The 21,507-nt window shown below is 40.3% G+C and overlaps 1 protein-coding gene across 1 annotated transcript in view; it reads left to right on the forward strand.

Annotated features, from left to right (window-relative positions):
- The first annotated feature begins 1,082 nt into the window (after positions 1–1,082).
- rgl1 (ral guanine nucleotide dissociation stimulator-like 1) overlaps positions 1,083–21,507 on the forward strand; it is a 70,973-nt gene continuing 50,548 nt past the window's right edge. The window contains exons 1-3 of the mRNA XM_080196768.1: positions 1,083–1,189; positions 2,140–2,253; positions 19,212–19,420. Of these exons, the coding sequence (XP_080052894.1) occupies positions 1,163–1,189; positions 2,140–2,253; positions 19,212–19,420 (350 nt within the window). The 5' untranslated portion in view covers positions 1,083–1,162. The remainder of the gene's footprint in view (positions 1,190–2,139; positions 2,254–19,211; positions 19,421–21,507) is intronic.

Raw genomic sequence — 21,507 nt, forward strand, 5'->3', positions numbered from 1 at the left:
TGTGATTTAGAAATCTGTCAATCTCTGCTGTAAACATACTCTGTAAACATAGATGGGTTTTATAACAAATGATAGTCATGGTCACTGTTATTGATTTTTCATTCGAGATTTATTAATCAAATTAAAATTCCAACAGTTGCCATGATGAGTTTTGAACCCATGTCTCCAGAACAACAGCATCTGAAGTGTTCCAATTCTGGGGTTAATCGACCTTATTTTGAATTAAACAGAATGGTCTGTCATTTTAACATGTGACTGATCTCTGCGCCTCCCAGTCCTCCCCCGCTGTATTCTGATAACTTTTTTTCTTTCCATAACAGCACTGGTTAAAATGGTGCAGCAGTCACCTCTATTTTCATTCCTTACAACACAGACCAGTCTCTGAAGCTCTGCCAAGAACAACACAGACAGTGGGGAATGTTGTTTTTTTGAGACACCAGTCAGTCACAGAGCATTGTCTCTTATTCTTCACGAGCTGTGCCAGTGCTGAAAGTGGATTTAATCACTGAAATAAAAACAAATGGAATTGGGTAACAGCTTCTTAAGCCAGCTCGATGCCTCCAGTAATTATCCCCTGTGATAACTGCGTCTGTCTTTATTCCACAGTAAAACTGCATTAATTCAAAAGTGGCTGTGACTGGAAAAGCTTTTCAGTGTAACTTCTGTGTCATTCTATGATTTGTTAGATAAGTTCCTTTTCTCTCCCATTCTCCCCGTATTTCCAGCCTCTTGCTGCAGGGCTACTTTCTGCATTGAGAAGTGCTTATCTCACCCAAAAGAAGTATGGACAGGATAGAGTCTTTGTACACTGTAGTGTCTTGGAACTTGTGACTGCTTTTCTTATTCACAAGTTTCATAATGTGCACGTTGCCACAATCTGATCCTTCAGTCCACAACGTCTAATATCAGCGGCTGCAATCTTTTTTTTTGGGGGGTGGGGAAGAGATATTGGAAGTAAAGGTTTAAGTCCAGGGATCCATACAGGAAAGTGTTGCGTCACACACAGCGTGGGAGGAGTTGCAGCTGAATTCTGTGTCAGAAATGGATTTATTATTGTGCTGCTTAGCTTTGGAACTCAGTGGAGTATGTGACAGGATTTCTAAAACTTCAGTTCAGAGTGCTCAAGGATCTCTGGAGTAATTGTCATGAAGAGAAAAAACGAATGTGGTTACCTTGGAAGTATAAAGTGGTACAGTTAGTTATTTTTCTATGTTTCATTTAAATGGACCTGACAGAATCAGAGCCAAAGCTCTTGTAGTTAGTTTTTCCTTGTCACTGAATATGCTGGTCTTGTAATGTAGTGTCTGAAACACATTGTGTTGTCCTTTTTTGCTGCCTAGTGAACATAAATGCAATTTGATGTTCCACAAGGTCCTTTTTCATGCTTGAGCTTCTGTAAAAATCCATTGTGGTCCCATGGGATCCTTGCTAAAGTTTAGTTTCATTTTTTAGTTGATTCCTATTATACCAACATCAATTAGGCTTAATTTGATTATGGCCAAAGGAGAAACTAAAGCAAAGGATTGCAATATGTTTGCTCAGTGAAATGCTGCTATTTCGGTATCATCCGTTTGTTACCAAAATTTTATATTAAGATCGGTGCCCAGATTTTCCCAGGATATTTTAGGGAAAATGCTGGGACACGAGTGGGAAGAGGTATAGAGGGTTTTTTCCTCATTATCAAGTTGTCCATTGTACTATATGTACAATGTTCGTGAATCAATGAGCAAAATTAACACTATTGTGATTATTAATACAACTCTGCAGTTTGTAAACTAAAATTGGAAGCTGCTTTTTAAACTTCTATTATACTGTGTGAAGACATTCTGCACTGTGGATGTCAGGAAAATATCAGCACAATGGGAAATGGCACGTGTGAATGATTTTTAGTATAGACTTTGAAACGGTTAATTAGCATTTCTCGTCAATTTAATTAATGTTGAAAAGTCTAACTAAAGTGCTCAGGAAGTCCCGTGAGCATTGTCATTTTAATGTCATTTTGAGAGTAATATGTGAAGTAGACAAAGTTTCCTCAACCCTACAGGAGTCTTAGATATAATACTGTCTGCATTCTGGATGCAAAATTTCAGGGACTTCTCCAGAGGAATTTACTCTATTTTTGGTTTGATTTCTCCACAGCACAATTCAGTTGAAGACTGGAGTGAAGAGATAGAAGAAGAGGCTGTTTATAATGTGAGCTTGAAGAAAATCCAAACACAACAAACGGCCAGCAAGGGTGCAAGGTGGCTGGGGGTGAGTATAACTTAATCTTCCCTTCCACTTTTCCTCCTTTTTGTTTTATAAACAATGCATGTACATTGAAATGCTTATATTGGGGTTAAACTCTGGCTTTGTTACATGCTCAAAAGGTTGAATGGGAATTGCCCATTTCATCAGGAATACATTTATCTAAAATCCTGTGTATTGAGGTTACTCGCTGATCAATCACTAAGGAAGGGGAAACAAAAATGAAGCGATATAGCATCAAATGTTAGCAATTAAATTTGATGAAACTAAATCTTTGGCAAATGTCCTTCATCTAGATTAATTTGGTTGTTCCCAGTACTTGGTCAAATTTAGCCATGTACTTTCCTGGTTAATCTTCCAAAGCAAACTTCAGATATATCCAGTGAGTGCTTGTGCTTGGCCAAGTGATTCTATGGGCGTGCATGAAATATTCCTATACCATTGTGGAAAAACCACTTGAGCATTTACAGGGACTAGAGATGCTCACCCTTTTTACCAAGAAAATACTTTCTTTGTTACCTCCTTAGTTTGACCTGAAACTGAGAATTCTGGTGTTCCATGAGGGATTTCACCCACAAAAATAGATTGTACATTTGATGGCTGATTGCAATTGTGGATATTCAGCTCAGACCCTTGTTTACAGTACTACTTTACAAATAAGTTTGATACCATGCTGTTTTTAATTTCCAAATAGCACAGCTGAGATGTTTATAAAACTGAACCAACACTGGAATAGAGCTAGGATCTTTGCAACTTGATAGGGTAGTGAGTTAATGTGGTGGCATTGGGATTACAACCTGATATAGAAGGAGCAATCTAATTTTGTTTACCGATTGTTCTCTCACTTTGTGGTGCATTTAATGCTTTCAAACATGGTATCTTCTTTAGAATCCCTACAGTGCAGAAAGAAGCCATGACATTTGTATCAACTCTGACAAAGCATTTTGTCCAGGCCCTTTCCCTTGCCCTTTTCCTGCAACCCTACACACTTACCATGGCCAATCCACCTAACCTGCACATCTTTGGACCATGGGAGGAAACTGAAGCATCCAGAGAGCCCACACAAACACAGGAAGAATGTGCAAACTCCATACAGTCACCCAAGGCCTGAATTAAATCTGGGTCCCTCAAGCTGAAGTAGCAGTGCTAACCACTGATGTTGGATCTAATGTACAACCATGGAAATCCAAGTTACTCCTGTGATAAATTTGGAACTTGGGATGTAGGAAGTTCAGCCCATTTTTCTGAATAGAGTTGATCACTAATACAGAGGCTTGAGGAGAAATATTCAATTGGAAAGACTTTGTTAAATAGGTGACTTCATATTGTTTGAGAAGCTTATTTTGTCCACAGCCCCTACTTTGTGATTTTTTTTAAAAGAAAACTCTATTTGCATGGAGCTGCCATTTGCTTAACCCCTTCCTTAGATGCATAATCTCACTTAATATTGTCCTTTTGTTATTGTCATCATAGTACTAACAGCACCTGCCGAACCCTGGCCATTTCATCTGCAACTCCAGAACATAAGAGCATAAGAACTAGGAGCAGGAGTAAGCCATTTGGCCCCTTGAATTTGATCAGTCACTGAATAAGATCATGGCTGATCCTTTTGTGGACTCAGCTTTACTTGCCTGCCTATTCACAACCCTCAATTCCTTTATTGATTTTAAAATCTATCTATCTTAGCTTTACAAATCTGCAATGAGATAGCCTCAACTGCTTCATTGAATTTCACCTAGATAACAAGGACACCGATGTCAGACTCCTATTTATTGACTACACCTCAGCCTTCAACACTCATTCCTGTACTCTGTCTCGTCATTGTTTGAGGTCCGACCCACTATGGTGGTGCCTCCAGCAAACTTGAAAATCAAATTGGAGGGGGATTTGGCTGCACAGTCATAGGTGTCTAAGGAGTATACTCATCTCTGAACTCCATGGCGTAGGCCTTGGCACCTCCCTCTGCAACTGGATTCTGAACTTCCTAACTCTGAGACCACAATCAGTAAGGATAGGCAACAGCACCACCTCCACGATCATCCTCAACACTGGTGCCCCACAAGGTTGTGTTCTCAGCCCCCTGCTATATTCGTTATACACCAATGACTGTGGCTAATTTTGCCTTCAATTCGATTTTCAAGTTTGCTGATGATGCCACTGTAGCGAGTCGGATCTCAATCAATGACAAGACAAAGTACAGGAGAGAGAGAATCTGAACTGATGCAGCAACAATAATCTCTACCTCAATGTCAACAAAACAAGGGAGAATGTCATCTACTTCAGGGAGCGTAAAGGAAAACATGCCCCATCTACATCAAAGGGATGAAATAGAAAGGTCGACAGCTTCATGTTTTTAGGTATCCAGATCACCAACACCCTGACTTGGTGCCCCCCATGCCGACATTATAGTTAAGAAAGCCCAATAACGCCTCTACTTTCTCAAGACTAAGGAAATTTGGTATGTCAGCTACGACACTCTCCAACTTTTACAAATGCACCACAGAAAGTGTTCTTTCTGGATACTTTGGTATGGCTCCTGCTCTGCCCATGACAGCAAGGATCTACAAAAGGTTGTGAATGTAGCCCAATCCATCACGCAAACCAGTCTCCCACCCGTTTACTCTGTCTCCACTTCCTGCTACCTTGGCAAAGCAGCCAGCATAATTAAGGACTCCATGCACCCTGGACATTCTCTCTTGCACCACCTTCCTTCGGGAAAAAGGTACAAAAGTCTGAGGTCACATACCAATCGACTCAAGAACAACTTCTTTCCTGTTGCTGTCAGACTTTTGAATGGACTTACCTGCATTAAGTTGATCTTTCTAGCTATGACTGTTTCACTACATCCTGCACTCTTGTTTCCTTCTCTGAAGTATTTTGTTTGTATAGTGCACAAGAAACAATACTTTTCACTGTTCATATACATGTGACAAGAGTAAATCGGATTCACAACCTTTTGGGTGAAGAAGTTACTCCTCAACTCAATCCTAAATCTGCTTCCCCTTATTTTGAGACTATGTCCCTTGAGTTCTAGTTTCCCCTGCCAGTGGAAACAACTTCTCTGCTTCTATCTTATATTCTCTTAATTTTGTGTTTGTAAGATTCCCACCTCATTCTTCATTCCAGTGAGCATGGTCTCAGTCTCATCATAACCCAACCCTCAACTCCAGAATCAACCTCATGAATCTCCTCTGCATCCCCTCAAGTGCCATTATATCCTTAAGTAAGAAAACCAAAACTGTACACAGTATTCCAGGTGTGACTTCACCAGCACCTTATACAGCTGCAACATAACCTCCCTATTTTTAAACTCTCTCCCTCCAGCAATGAAGGACACAATTCCATTTGTTTTAATTATCTGCTGCACCTGCAAACCAACTTTTTGTGATTTATGCACAAGGACACCAGGCTCCTCTGCACAGCAGCATGCTGTGATTTTTTACCATTTGAGTAATAGTCCATTTTGCTGCTATTCCTACCAAAATGGATTACTTCATATTTAACAACATTTGTACTTCATGCCCTACCCACTCAAACTATTTATATCCCTTTGCAGATGTTCTTGCACACTTTGCTCCACCAGTCATCTTCGTGTCATCTGTAAACTTAGACATTCACTTGGTCCCCAACTCCAAATCATCGATATAAATTGTCAATAATTGTGATCCCTGCACTGATCCCTGAGGCATACCACTAGTCACTGATCGCCAACCAGAAAAACACCCATTTACTCCCACTCTTTGCTTTCTGTTAGTTAACCAATCCTTTACCCATGCTAATATAGTATCTACAATACCATGCACCTTTATCCTGTGTAGCAGCCTTTTCTATGGCACCTTGTCAAATGCCTTCTGGAAATCCAGATACATCACATCACTGGCTCCACAGTGCTTCTAATGTCCTCAAAGAATCAGTAACTTAGTCAAACATGATTTGACTTTCATGAATCCATGCGGTGTCTTCCCAATGGGACAATTTCTATCCAGATCTCTTGCTATTTCTTCTTTGATTCAAGCTTTTTTACCCACTACAGAAGTTAAACTAACTGGCCTATAGCCACCTTTTGTCTACCTCTTATTTTAAAAACAGTGGCATCACGTTTGGGGCAGTGCCAGTAGATTGGAAAACAGAGTCAGCAAATTTTGATAAATTGCCACAAATGCATTTGCTATTTTTCCCCGCCATCTCTTGCAGTACCCTGGGATGTATTCCATCAGGGCCAGGAGACTTGTTTCCCTTTAACCCCATTAGCTTGCCCAACACTGCTTATTTAGTGATAATGACCATTTCCAGGTCTTCACCTGTCATAACCTTTTTCACCAATTTTTGGCATGTTATTTGTGTCTTTCACTGTGAAGACTGACACAAAACATCAAAATGTTCAATGCCTTTGCCATTTCCAATGATTAAATTCCTGTTCTCATCTTCTAAAGAGCAAATGTTTACCTTTTCATTTTATATCCTTGTAGAAACTTTTGTTATTTGTTTTTATATTCTGAGCTCATTTACCCTCCTCTATGTAGGTTTTTTCATTGGCTTTCTGCTGAGCTTTAAAGATTTCCCAATCCTCTAGTTTCCCACTAGTCTTTCCTGCTTTGTATGCATTTTCTTTGCATTTGATATCCATGGCTGATTATCCCTTTTTCTACGGTCCTTCCTTATCACTGACATATACTTTTGCTGAGCACTTTGAAAGTCCTCCATTGTCCTATCATAAAGCTATTGCTCCCAGTCTACCTTGGCCAACTCCTCCCCCATCCCATTGTAGTTTTCTCTAAGACACTTAGATTTGGCCTTGCACTCCAGGGTCCTGCTCCTCTGAAATAGCCATGAACAATAGAGCTATTCCTCATTTACAACTCCCAATGTAATCCTGAAAATAGTGCTCCAAATTAAAATCACCTTGGCCTACCCCAGTGTTGAAGTGGAAATTTTTCTGCTTCTTGACTGTGATAGAGAGAAAGGCTCAATAAAATTCATTCCGACCAAATAACTAGTCTTTATTTACGAAAGACTGCATGCAGTAGTGGCAGTAACATGAGTTTGGAGAGCCGTTGTTACAACTTGCTAATTCCTTCTCAAGTACGAGCTTAGATAAAGACTCAGTTCAGTATTTATACATAATCATTATCAGTTTGCCTGATCAGAGCTTATTCAGGAATTTGATCAGTAGTGGCGTCATAAGCAATGTCATAAATCATGGTACAACTTCCTAGAACTCTTTGTCTCATCAGTCATGCCTTTATCTTGTCCTTTAATAGAACAGAAGAAACTTGGTGACTCCTTCATCCCTAACCTCATCTTGCCGTACTCATACAGCCCTAGGTTATGCAGAGATAGCCTTATCAGGTCTTGACCTTCTCCAATCTTATTCATGTCTAGGGTTATGCGGAGTCAGTTTTCCTTATTTTGTACCAAATGGTTGACCAATTTTCCCATCATGCCATTACTTTATTCGTACAACTTCACAACAGCTGTATTCAGCCCCTCAAGCCTGATGGCCATTTGGTTTCTGCACCATGTTTACTCCCCCGATAACCTTTCACCTCTTTGCTTAGCAAGAATTTATCCACCTCTGCCGTAAAAACATTCAAAGAGTGTTTCCACAATGTTTTCAGGAAGAGAGTTCCAAAACCTCAAGACCCTGCTGCCATCAGACTTTTGAATGGACCTACCTTGCATTAAATTGATCTTTCTCTCCACCCTAGCTACGACTGCAATACTACATTCTGCTGTCTCTCTTACTACTTCGAGTAGTATGCTTTGTCTGTGTAGTGCACAAGAAATAATATTTTTCACTGTATGCTCATGTGACAAATCAAAAGCAAACTCTCCAACCCTCTGCTCCATTTTAAATGGATGACCTGAGTGGCTTGCTAGACAGGATAGTCATGAGTGAACCACTTTGCTGTGGGCCTGAAGTTTCATGTAGGTCAGACCTGGTGAGGGTAGCAGAGTTCCTTCTCTAAAGGACATAATGAATCAGATTGTTTTCTTTACAATTGGTAACTTTCCTCCCCTAGATTTAAGTGAATTCAAATTCCATCAGCTGCTCTGATAGGATTGGAACCCATGTTCGTTACAGCATTAGTCTAGGCCTCTGGATTAGTAATCCAATGACACTGTCACTGCCACCATTCCCTCCATGCTCTTCACCCACCCCCCAAAAGAAAACATGTAATAAGGGTGGGTTATGTGCCTGACCTGAAATACGTACATTCAAAAACCTATTGGCTGCCTTGAACCTAACTGGCTCAAAAATCCTCAACTCTTGATTCTCAATACAATTCAATTACCTCCTTGCTGCTTCCCACTGTCAGCTCACTGCCACTCCTGATTCCCCTGCTCAATGCTTCCCTTTGCTACTGTAAGCAAGGGCTTGGGACATGGATGGCGAGAGCAAGGGAGCAAAATGAGTTGCAAGTGTCAAGGCACATGGGGAATGTCAGGGTGGGAGGTGGCAAGCAGAACAGTCACAAAGGGAGATGCCTAGCAATAAACTGTGTCCCTATTAAAATGAAATAGCACAATTGGAACATCCTCTAATTTGACAAACTCACTCAAATGCATGTGTTAGAATGTACTTAAAACAGGTGATGCTTCCACACTGCTGTGACATTGCATTCGTTCTCCCTGCCACAGTTTGTTTCTTGACCCATCTTCAATTCTTTGACACCGTTGACCGGAATGTCCTCTTCAATTACGGTTTCTTTCTCCATGTTAGTGAGACTGTTAATCACCATTGTCTCTCGTCCTCCACTGAGTTCTGTCTGACTGCTTGTCTGATGTGTAGTCCTCCAGGTGGTGTAATATATCCCAGCTTAACATTGAGAAGATTGAATCCACAGTCACCAGGTCTTGTCACTTTATCCCCAACTCTGAACTTTGTCTTCATCATTGACAGTCTTGGAGTTCAGTTTAATTCCATACGCGACATCATAATTGACTACCTAACCCTTGTTGTTTTCTCCTCCAGACTTAACCAATCAAAAATCTTCAGGTCTCCCATCCTTCTTGAACTTTGCTACTCGAATGCTGTCTCACCAAGCCCCACTCACCTTTCTCTGCATTATCAGTGACTTACACAGTAAATGTCACATTTTAAACTTCTTCTTGCCATTGTCTTGAACACTTCCAGCACATGCATTTTCTCCAACACTATCCTCTTTTGTCTGCTGGTTGACTGTTGGCAAACACACCACTGTCTAGGTTTCACTCAAATGCCTCCTCCCAAATCTCTTTGTTATTCCACTGACCACCTTTTTGCTTTCAAGAGCTCCCTTACCTAAAACTTTTGAGCCAAAGTCTGAGAACACCAAGTTGCTCTGGATATATATGTAAGGTGATGCTGCTTATTAGTACTTATTTGAGAAGTGGTGTAGTGGTTTTGATTTACTTTTGAAAGTGATTTACTAGAAGGGTGTGTGATGCTTGTGTCACTAGCTAATGTGAAATAGGAAGTGAATAGCAAAAAGAGCAGGCTCTTTTTAGACAGCTCCTGGTTCATCTATCTAATCTCTGTCTACCTTTCTTGATTCTGTAACTTTGAATATCCTTGCCTAACCCAGAATGCTGAGTGGCACAGCTCTGTTTCATCATTATTTGCTGAACTAGCAGTACAAATTGCAATGAAGGGATAGAGCAGGAATAGGTAATCTCTTGTTTAAAATTGTCAAGGATTCAACATTAGAAAATTTGCCAAGTCTGCCAGCAAATACTGTCAAAGTGTGTGTGTGTGTGTGTGTGTGTGTGTGTGTGTGTGTGTGTGTGTGTGTGTGTGTGTGTGTGTGTGTGTGTGTGTGTGTGTGTGTTTGTCAGTCAGAATCAGTAGTTCAGGCAAGTGGGAATGAATCTATGCAGGATGTTGGGCAGCAAGTTGTTCAGTGCCGTCCCTGTGAACAATGTAAGATTTTGCATCCAGGTCTAAACATCAATATTGTGTTGTTGCAAGCAATGGAATAGCAATGGATTTTGTAAATAAATAATTGCAACAGTCACACTTGTTTCCTGTGATATTTTCCGGTCCTTTCTACACAAAGGAGAAAGTTCAGACAATGTGATCCATCAGCAGTACTGGACTTTGGGAGGATATCCTACCAGCAGTATCCATTGCCTGTCTTGTGAGGCTGCTGTTCTAGGCAGCACTTCTGAATGGGACTTCTACTCCTGAGGTCCTTAGTCCCAGAGCAAAGGGTGGCAACTGGCCTGTCAAGTTCCTGAATGAAATCAGATGTAGTTGCCCTTGCTAAAAAAAAGCACACAGGGCTCCCATTAGCTAGCAGCTGGCAGCCGAGACCTCCAGCAGTGTACTTGGGCTATAAACTATTTTTCCTTTCCTTCAACTATACCATGTGCACCATTTGAGCCTTCTCCATGTGTCATTCTTGCATAGTCAGTCCGTCTATTTATTCCTTACTTAGTAAAGAAGTGACAATTTCTGAGCTTGGACTCTGTTTCTTTGGGTTGTAATTAGGTGATGGTAGCCAGTAGCGTAGCTCATTTCCAATTGTATGTAATGGCAAAATATTAACAATTGTTTCCCTTAAAAATGTATTTTCTTTGCTTCTGTTCTTTCCTTTGCATTTTTGTTGAACATAAAATGTGACAACAGTGTCTAAAGTCTCGAGCCTGTAAAGGCAATCTGCTTTTTCTGTCCTTGAAACATACTTGTGTGTCAAGCTGTCATATAATGGTACAATAATTCATATCTGGAAGGTTTAACTCTGAGGTGTAACAATTCCTCTTAAATATGCCAAATGTTAACATAAACATTTAAAAGAAAGCTAAGTGTGCATCAGGGAGAAAGGGATGGATAGATAGTACTGATAGGATGAAATGCAGTAAGGTAGGAAGAAGCGGACTTTGAATGTTAACACCAGCGCAGACAAGCCATTTGGTCCAAATGGTCTATGCTGTTGATTCTGTATATGTAAATTATTAATTATAGCCCCTTTTTTTTTCAGAATTTGCTTGAGTTTATAGGCGAATAGCCATGTAATCACCATGGTTGTCAGTTTGATTAAAAATCCAGGAAGGCATGTTATTTCTAAATAACCTCTTGTTAGGATCTGTGGTTGATGTTAACTTGGTTTGTGATTGTTGCCACAAATGACTCCTGTTTTAATAGCTGGGGAGAGCGCAATATCTTGACTTTGAACCACATTGCAGCTATCCTTTTATGCAATGATTCTTGCGATAAGCAAGATGACAATTCGTTGGTTCAGTCCATAATGGACTAACCCTAAGCAGTGCTGTGATTTAGGATTCACCCCTTTATAGCTCACACTCGCTAGCTGAGCAATTGTCCCTCTTTTTATTTACTATTAATTTGTGGGTTATCCTGGTAATCACTTCATCAAACTGGCTTCCTGTGGCAAAATTTGCTGTTCAGAAAACATGTTCAGTATCATTTTACTGAATTGCTGTCTCTGCAATGAATTGAGCCTAAAATTGGTTGGAAGTAATACATTTAATGGCAGGAGAATGGCAGCTGAAGGGTGAATATACATGAACACCATTGAAAATAAGATTCTATGTCAAACAGGTTGATAGTGAAAGTGAGGAGGCCCCTCCAATGGACCTTGGGTCAGGTTGGTTTTACCTGAGAAATGAATCAAATAGTTAACTTTTTAAAGAACACTTGGAGTTGGGGATATGCTTGGCTGAAAAGCATTAGTCACCTCCAGCTAACTCCTCACTAATTGTTTTTTAAATTGTAGTGTTCTAACAATCACCCCTACAAAAGTTATTTCATTTGATTGGTGTCCTTTTAAGTGTGGCAGACTTGAGGAAAAGGAGTGATATTTGGTTGTATGTTAACAGGATTCAAATGAACATTTGCTCATAGCTTAGAGGAGATGGCTTGTAATAACCAGGCATGAAATCCAGCCAGGGCCATAGACCAGGCTTGTATTGTAAGTGCCCAGAAGGCCACTCTCATCCAGTCGATTGTGCCTTAAATTGTGGTGTTTGCGCAAGTGTTGACTAGGTTGCTGGTCTTGTTTGTCTCTTAAGAAATGAAATAAAGTCTCATTATAAAAGTCTCACATTTAGCTGGTATAATTTATGGGAAGATAATGTCTGTTCCACAGGCTCCATCAGGTTCAATCGTTTGCAGGACCATGCTGCATGTTGCAACCTAGCCAGTCACTGTCAATAAGCTGTCTGACCATGGTCAGCATTACAGCTGAGCTTGATCATGCCCCCTTAAACATTTTAATAATGTCATCTATTCAACAGAACCATAGGGAATGCTCCTTGTGACCACTTGTACCCCAGTTCTCTCAGTAGCCAATAAGAAATAACTGGCCCTGGAGTATGATATTTAAATTTTGGCTCAAGTCAGTGACTTTTTCCTTATTTCAACGGAAGCCTCTGCTTTTACAACTGCAATCCTCAGTGACGTCAATCCCGCTTGTGTATTTTTTCCCCCTGTTATTGCAGAATCTTTATCTTGTGCTGCCTGAATGTGCTTTTCTGTTTTAATATTGAACACATGTTTATGCTTCTGACATGTAGATCTGAACTAAGTAGTAATGCAGGCAACTTTGAAAACCAAAGTGTGCAGTTGTACACTGCTTTTATTGCACGAGCACCATGGGATCGTGGAGGCTTTTTTTCTGTTGTTATTGTCATCCCTTTTCTCTGCTTTAGTAAACTGTAAAATGAGACTACTTGGTATTTCTACTTGAGAAATGGAAAACACATTATGGAGTGGGGCAGCAGCATTTTGGACAGTGTTTGAAAGATAAGTCTCATGAGAGGAGCTAAGGATCATCTATGAAGTGGTTTAGATACCAATCGCCTGAATTTAATTGTTTTTCAGGTCCTTTGCTTTATCTGATTACACAGTCATTTATTTTACCTCTTGCTTTTGTGTGGCAACAATAAGTACTCTGGTAGACAAGCCTGTGACTTGAGAATCTGACATATTGCATCTATTTTCCTTTATCCAGATGATCCCAAAACTTGGTGTAATAGGTCAGCTAGCTTTTAATTTGTTTGAAATTGGATGGAACAAAAGTATTGGCCCGGATTTTTCATGTCAGCAGCAGTGAGTGTTGAGATGTTAACTGCCATTGTACACTGGGACCTTGCTAAAGTCTGGCCTGACTACATGCGTGGTATTGCCTGGGAAGTTAAATTTCCAGTGGGCACTTTCGCACTACCCGCGCTTCTCTGAAAATACTCTGACACTGACCTTCGTGTCAGAAACTTGGGCCAATTGCTCAATACTAGAATAATGATCTATGTAATGACCTGTTCTGGCACAGGTCAGTAGAGCCTGCACCCTTTCCCCACCTTAAATTGCCTAGACAATCTTGGCCATGATTATCCTCCTTTTTTTCTGCTTACCAGTTTCTTTCCTTGCATCCAAGTCCCTTATTGGGATATGATTCCACAGATGGATGGGTATCAAAGGTTTATTCAAGTACTCATTTGATTTGAGTGAGCCCTCAAGGGTGAGATTGTAAAGGATGATTTCACCAAGGATGACCCAATTCTCAAGTTTATAGTCACATGACTTTTGCCTTCCGACATTTGGATGTTAACAAACTTTTCAACTTTGGTTTGCTAAGCATTATCACAGGATGGGTTTGTGAAGCTGGTAGTTGCTGTTTTGTATCATGATGGTTTAAGGCAGTCTGCCCAGAGGGGCAAAGCCTCTATACCTATGGACCTTCCAGGGGTTCAGGATAGCAAACAGTCCCACTCTCCCTTCTGATGAGAGAAGCACAGAAGCCAATGGTTGTGGTCCTACAATTAGCCCAAATAGACTTGGTGCAGTTTTAGCCTTTAGGGTTCGGCTACTCCCTGGTTGAAATGGCTGAGAACTTACAGATGCCTTGAAGGAAAACAAACAGGGACAGGCTCTACAAGTTCTCTAGTTTTGTCAGCCAGTTGTTATCATTCTTTTGCACCAGCCATTGCTCCCTATCCCTTGATGCCTTTGCCTAATTTTGACAGATGGAGAAACTGCTTTGGTTGCATATGGCGAGAATATGGACAGGAATTCCTGTTTTGGAAATTTTTGGTTCCAATTGCTGCTAACCTTTTTATGTAGGAATCACCTCTCTGCGCTTGATTCCTGTGTGAGCTCATTTTCTTTTTTTTAGAATCCCTCACCAGGGAAAATAATTTTTATCTACACCATTAGATCATTATCTGAATTTAAAAACTCTAACTCAACTAAACATGGGAAAACCAATGTGTCCCATTTTTGTATTTGGAAATGAGGATAAAGTTGTTGATTTAGTTTTAAATATCTCAACTGAAGTCATGTTTGATTCAACATTATTTTGCTATCCTCCTGCTGCCAGACACCGTGGCATTTTGCTTTTATTAATAATTTTCCCTCCTTCATTCTCATTCTCTTCCACCACAATCAGAATTCTAAGGGAAGCAATTATCCCATTCCAAGGGAATAGATTTTACCTCAGGGACTTGCTTTTCAGCGCATCTGTCTCTGTCCTGCCTGCTCTGAAATTCAGTTAAACCATGGCTGATCTGCATCTCGATTCCCATCTCGCTCCCTTGATACATCTGCCTAACAAAATTGACCTGTCTTGGAAGCTGCACTGCAATTGTTCGCGCACCCACAGCTTTTTGAAGAAGAATTTAGGAGGTGGGGGGAGGCATTGATAACAGGAGCCCAATGCTGCAAGTAGTGACTTATTTTACAAGGTAGCAATCGGCAGAAGGAAAAGATGTGATAAATGAAGTGAGTTCTCCATTAGATTTGACTTAATGCTACCAAGTGCCTTAAGTCGAGCATTTGTCTTTTAAATAGTTCAGTTATAGCCTTGACTTGGGCAGGATGCAAAATTGTGTTCAGCACTTGATGAATTTTCCACCATGTCCCTTTGCTATACATTGCGGGGACAAAATAACAAACATTGGGTTTATGCTGGGTCAAAACCTGCAAACAACTGTAGAATGCAATTCTTGAATGTATGCTTTGCATTTGCTCATTAGGAAGGCTGAGTTCTAATTATTGGAAATCATGTATAGTAACCCATAAATTAGCTTCCCTTCCCGCCACACTCTGAATTATTTGTTGAGTATCCAATTCGTGAAATGTAAAACAGATGTGCACGTTTTAAGGAGTAAAAATGTGCCTGCAGCAGCAATCACCCATACAGACTTGCACTATCCAGCTGAAACACATAAGCTATAATTGAGAGGTAACATGCAAACTCTTCTCACAATAACACTGTGCTTCTCATAGCTTGGTCTTTGGTTTTGTTATTTAATTCACAGCTTAATATTTATCCTGCTGAGTATTCATCCCTTAAAAGCACCAAGCAAGCTTCCCCAGCCAGGCAGGGATTTCTACTTTAGCTGTGCTTTTTGTTGAGACCATTATCACTGTTGCTTTTTAGAAGTTGCAACAAAGGAAGCCTCCAAATTAGCTGGGTCTCAACATGTTGATGGCAGAATGCTATTTTTTGTGTTGGCAGGAAAGCGCAATAAACTGGTGTGTTAGCCGCAGTTGGATCCAGCTGTCAATTTTGAAACTTGATCAACACGTGGGAGACCCTGTCTTCCTTGCAGTGAAATGCATCTCCTGCCAGGGTCAGGGGAGATTGAGAAAAGTTGATTGATTGGACATGACACTTGATATGTTTCAATAATCCAGCTGTGGCTTTCTCCTGTTAGCTCTCACTGTTAGAATTTTATTTTTCAAGATCGATTTTAAAAGTGGACTAGAACTGTACAGTAATAGCCTTGCTATAGTGGTGCAATATTTGTCTTTTCAACTGTTCTTCATTTGTACTGGAATGGTTCAAACATTCAATAGTGCTCTGAATTTAATTGAAATATGCTTTGCAAACTTTGTTTTCTGTTGATTTGGAACAAGTCTTGGAAAATACATTTCCGGTAGTTATAGGTGATTCATGACTCTGGCACAGTTGAGAAGCAGACAGAAAGCTTGGCTAGCAAAGTTCAGAGGTTCAAACTTTACATCAAAGTTCAAACCAGGCTGCCCAAAGAGGTAAAATTCCATGACCCACCGCACCTCCATTATCAAAGATGATTCCTATTCCAGCTGGGCACTTGTTGCTGTGAAGGAGACCAAATTTAACACCAGGACGGTTGTGCCATTTTAAAGCTATGAGATCCTGAAGCCCTTTTTTGTTCAGCCCTTGATCTCTCTACACGGCCAGGCTGAATAATCACTGAGGCAGCATATGGAAGAGACTTTGCATAAAGTAAAATCAGAGCTTTGCTTTTTTTATCCACCCTCCCTCTTTTTTTACATTTCCTGTCAGCTCAGCAAACGTTTTGCATTTCAACTTTGCTTCCAGCCAAGGCAAGCTTGCTTTCAAGAGTAATTAGATTTTCTAAAAACAATATTGTTGGGAAATGTGAGGCCTATGATAATGTAGTGGAGGATTCAGACATGATTGAAGCCAGACTGACCCGCTTCCTGTTGTGTGCTGTGGCCCGGGGCTGTAGAACATATAATTCCACAATGCCTGTGGAAACTCACTGGGCTGCGTTACAAGCTATTTTCTGCCAAAGACCTTGTTGGGTTTTTTTTCTGGTGACTGGATTGAAGTAGAAATTGTAAACCAGCGCGTGGGCAGATAATGAATTTAATACTGAAAGTTTTTTTTATTTAGGATTAAGGTTTGATATTGTTGCCCTGTATCCAAAACTAACTTCAAGTTTCAATTTGTGCTTTAGTATTAATTTAGCTTTCATTACATTTTTGTTTGAACTTATCATTTATACTTACCACACGCATGAATTTTTTCAACTGACTGATCCAGCTAATATTAACAGAAAATGCAGAAAATGAGGGAAATGAGTTTGAGCTCAATATGACTCTTCAGAAACATGTTTCTCCCTCTCCACAGACACTGCCAGACCCACTGAGTTTTTCCAGTTTCAGCTTTCCATTTGCAGTATTTTTGCTTATGTTCTAATGAATAGCATGTACAGTCTTTACAATATTACCCTCTTGTGTGTTCTGTTAGTCAGGATTCTGGAAATGCAAATGCAAATGCCAGTAATAGACACAAGCAGGCTTGGGTGCATCTGGGGTAAGAATGGTCATATCTTGGGGTTTGGATCCATCATCTTAACAGATGTTGATTGTCCTCTGCAGCATTTTCTGTTCTGGGTCGAAACTCCATTTCAACCAGGTATGCAGCTGCATAAACACGTTTAGTGGAGGGAGAAAGATCTGGGAAGCCCGTTGCTGGCAGTGCACTCACCAGACACTGGGAATTCACATTTGCTAAAGAAGGATGGATTACAAAGAACAGAAAATTACTGCACAGGAACAAGCCCTTCTGTCCCCCAAGCCTGCACCGACTATGCTGCCCGATTTAACTAAAACCCCCTATGCTTCCGGAGACATTCCAACTTGACATCCATTTGTGGGATAAATACCAGCTGGGAGCTAAGTGGCTCATTGGAATAAAAGTTGTATGATCCTGCATTTCTGAGAGGCGCAAGTGGTGAGACAGTAACTGATTGCAGGGCCACCATGAAGTACAAGATTGATTTACAACAGAATAGTACACATTACAGAAATGAACATGTGCTGACTACTGGCAAATTGATCTGTGTTTAACCTGGTGGTGCAAAGTATTTACTAATTGAAGAAATTGGTGCGATTCTGGATAAAGTTGGTTTTGACCATGAGGAAAGTTAGCAGTACTGCTTTCTGTATGTACAACAACTGCAAAGAGCTTTCAGTACTAGCTCTTCTTGGAGTGCACAGTAAAGTGCTTTATATGCTCTGTCTGAGGCCAGAAATCTCCATTCACCTGACGAAGGGACTAACCCCGAAAGCTAGTGAGTGTACTATCAAATCAATCGGTTGGACTTAAACCTGGTGTTGTCAGACTTTTTACTGTGCGCAGTAAATACAGAATAAATTTCAAATTTAGAATTATTCTATTTTTGTTAATTGTTGAATTGAAAACCAGCCAGGAAGAGTTAGAAAATGGAGAGCTGAACTAACCAAGAACATTTAATGTTGAAACTTACAGGTGGCTGGTTAGTTGGATGACTTGTTATTCCATTCCATCTCATCACTTCAATCACACCCCTCCAAACTAATTTCCTTAAAGTTTATGAAGGAAATGTAATAAGTTAAAAGGATCCTGGAGATGATTATAAATCATGGAAAGTTTGTTTGTAATTTAAATTTCCCCTTCCTGGATGTGGTACAGCAAGCCAGATATTTATGAGTAGCTCATACAGGCGTGAGCTTAAACAGAGTTCCAGCCGGCCATTTTACCATGTGGGGGTGCAGCAGCATCGCAGCAGGCCCTATCCTGTACTTGCCCAACAGAGGCTTTTTTCTTCTCCTCCCTACTCATGAGTTTAATTGTGGAACCCCCTCATCCTGCTCCAGCTGGACAGCATTGGAACTTGGAACATTCTTGTTTGGCTCCATTGGGAAGCTTTCTCTTTTCTCATCTACTGGGGATTACCCTCTGCATTTTTTCATGCTCCAGTACACTAATTCCTCCAATTATCAGTGAACTAGTCACATGCACATAATGTTTTGGCTTTAACTATTTTGTATGAAATGGTTTCCATAATACATGAAATGACCAGTCAATGTCAAATAAGATTGAACAAAATCAGCCTCCCTTTCATTGTAACCACTTCCAACCTTGCAATGCATGCACTCTTATTGTTTATCCCTGATTTTGTTTCATTCTGTGATTGGTGACCAGGCCTTCAAATGCCAAATCCTTAAACTCTGGAATTCCTTCCTAAAACTCATGTTTTCCTTACCTCTACTGGTAAAAGACTCCTCTTTAAAAATGTATATTTCTGATCAAGTATTTCTCTTCAAGACTTGGTCTCAATTTCATTTAATAATGATTCTGTGAGGCATCTTGTAATGTCTCTACAACATAAATGTTATGGAAATGAATGTTCTTGTTGCTGTACTTTTGCGTGGCATTGACCTTTTTTATCTTTGCATCCCGTAGGTGGAAAGAGACAAGGTGCCTCCAGGTCACACCGTCAGTCAGTTTGAAACGCGCAGAGTCCGTACAATTAAGGCTGGGACCTTAGGGAAGCTTGTAGAAAATGTATTTACAGCTTCTGATGACAATGATTTCAGCTATATCGACATATTCCTCTCAACATACAGAACTTTTACTACGGCTGATCGTGTGTTGGAACTCTTGCTGGATGGGTGAGAACAATTAAGTGGCATCTCTTGTTTAATGGCAGTAGTAGAAAGGATTTTTTTGGTCAGGTTATTTTCATGTTTGAATCTGCCCCACATTTCAATCATGGCTGATATGTTTCCTGGCCACATTCCCCCTTTAATCTCCTTACTAATCCAAACCCATCATTCTCTGCCTTAAATACACCTGGTCTTCTGTGGTAACAAATTTCATAGATTCTCCACTCTGTAGCAGAAGAAATTCCTCTTCATCTTGGTTCTAAAGGGTCAGCCCTAAGTCTGTGCCCTCAGATCCCGGTCTCTTACTAATGGAAACATCTTCTCTTCCACTCTATTCAGGCCTTTCAGAATTCTGTAAGTTTCAATGAGATTCCCCCCTCATCCATATAAGCTCCACTTGAGTACAGACCCAGAGTCCTAAATGTTTCTCATTCATCAAGCTTTTCGTTCACGAAATAATCCTCATGAACCTCCTCTGGACCCTCACCTCAAGGTCAGTATATCCTTCTTTGGATGTAGGGCCCACAATTGCTTTCAATATTCCAAATGTGGTCCAACCAGAGCCTTTATACAGCCTTTGCAATACATCCCTGCTTTTGTATTCTAGTCCTCTTGAAATGAATGCTAACATATTTGCTGCCTTAACTACCAGTTCCACTGCAAGTTAATTTCGAGAATCCTGAACTCGGACTCCCAAGTCCCCTTGCACTTCAGATTTCTGAATTCTGTCCCCATTTAGAAGATAGCCTGTCTCTATTCTTACTACCAAAATGCATAACCTCACTTCCCCATGTTGTATTCCATCTGCCACTACGCTGACCACTCTTAAAACCTGTCAAAGTCTTTCTGCAACCTCCCCACATTCTCAATGCTACCTGTTGCTCCACCTATCTTTTGTATCATCTGGCAGTTCTCTGCTGGAGGCACCAGCCCAGCTGGTTAACTCCATTGGCACAATACCATCTAAACTTGTGTGTAATCCTTTTCCAAATGTTGCCTTGCAGAAAGCAATGATACTTTTCTGCTTTAGATGAAGGCGAGCAAATGTTTGTCTCACTGATTGCTTTCTTAGAGGTTACAATTGACATTTGCATTGATTGTTTTTAACCAGAATTCACAAGCAATACATAACCATTCTCTTATTCAATATGATGAAAAGTTAAAATCTCAAACATTTTTCTTGTATTCTAAATGAGAAAAACAACTACTGATCCCATAAGCAAAGAGTTCCAGTAATGCAGATGTAAGAACAAGAACAAAGTTACCGTTAAGACAGTCTTGCAGCATGTTCCCCACAAAATATGCTTTGTTCATCTTTGATTCCACTGTTTTCAACACTTTTCCAAACAATAAAATATTTCATGTTTTCCTATTGCCTCTATTTTTGGGTCAAATAATATTTAATAACCTTCCCTTATGAAATCTTTAAGTTGCAAAAGTTCCTTGCTCTTCTTTGAAGCTGGAAAATCTAGTCTCTCCTACAATTTGCCTGTAGATTCACTTCACTGTGGCATTTTATTAAAAAATTTATGCATTTAGTACCTTTATCTCTTGACTCTGCCAGACAAATTCTCTATTGACCTTTTCCCAGCCTAATAAATTTACACACAAAAAGTAGCAAACTACTCCCCAAATGGGGAGCTTGGTTTTGCTTAGTTGGCTGAATGAAGCAGACTGACACTAAAGCATGGGTTCAGTTCCTGTACCGGCTGAGGGTTATGCCTGAAGGCTCTATCTTCTCAAACTTGCCCCTTGCCTGAGGTGTGGTGATCCTCGGATTGAATCACCACCAATCAGCTCTCCCCCTCAGAGGGAGCACACTATGGTCATCTTGGACTATGTGGTGACTTTACCTTTATTCCCCCAATAACAGCCATACCAACCCCTCCTCTTGCCAATCCCTCCTCCCTGAAAAAAAGACATTCAACATAATGAAGCATCGCATGTAGAGGTTTGGGATAGAACTGAATAAAGCAGAACCACAAAACATAAATCCACAACCATGTGGTAATGTTTGTGCTCAAATGATCACAAAATAACTGTGATCTTGCTCGAGCCAATCATGTACAATCCGTACAAAGTTTGAAAACGCA

The sequence above is a fragment of the Carcharhinus amblyrhynchos genome, chromosome 9 (assembly GCF_965287045.1).
Source record: "Carcharhinus amblyrhynchos chromosome 9, sCarAmb.v2.hapA, whole genome shotgun sequence".
NCBI lineage: Eukaryota > Metazoa > Chordata > Chondrichthyes > Carcharhiniformes > Carcharhinidae > Carcharhinus > Carcharhinus amblyrhynchos.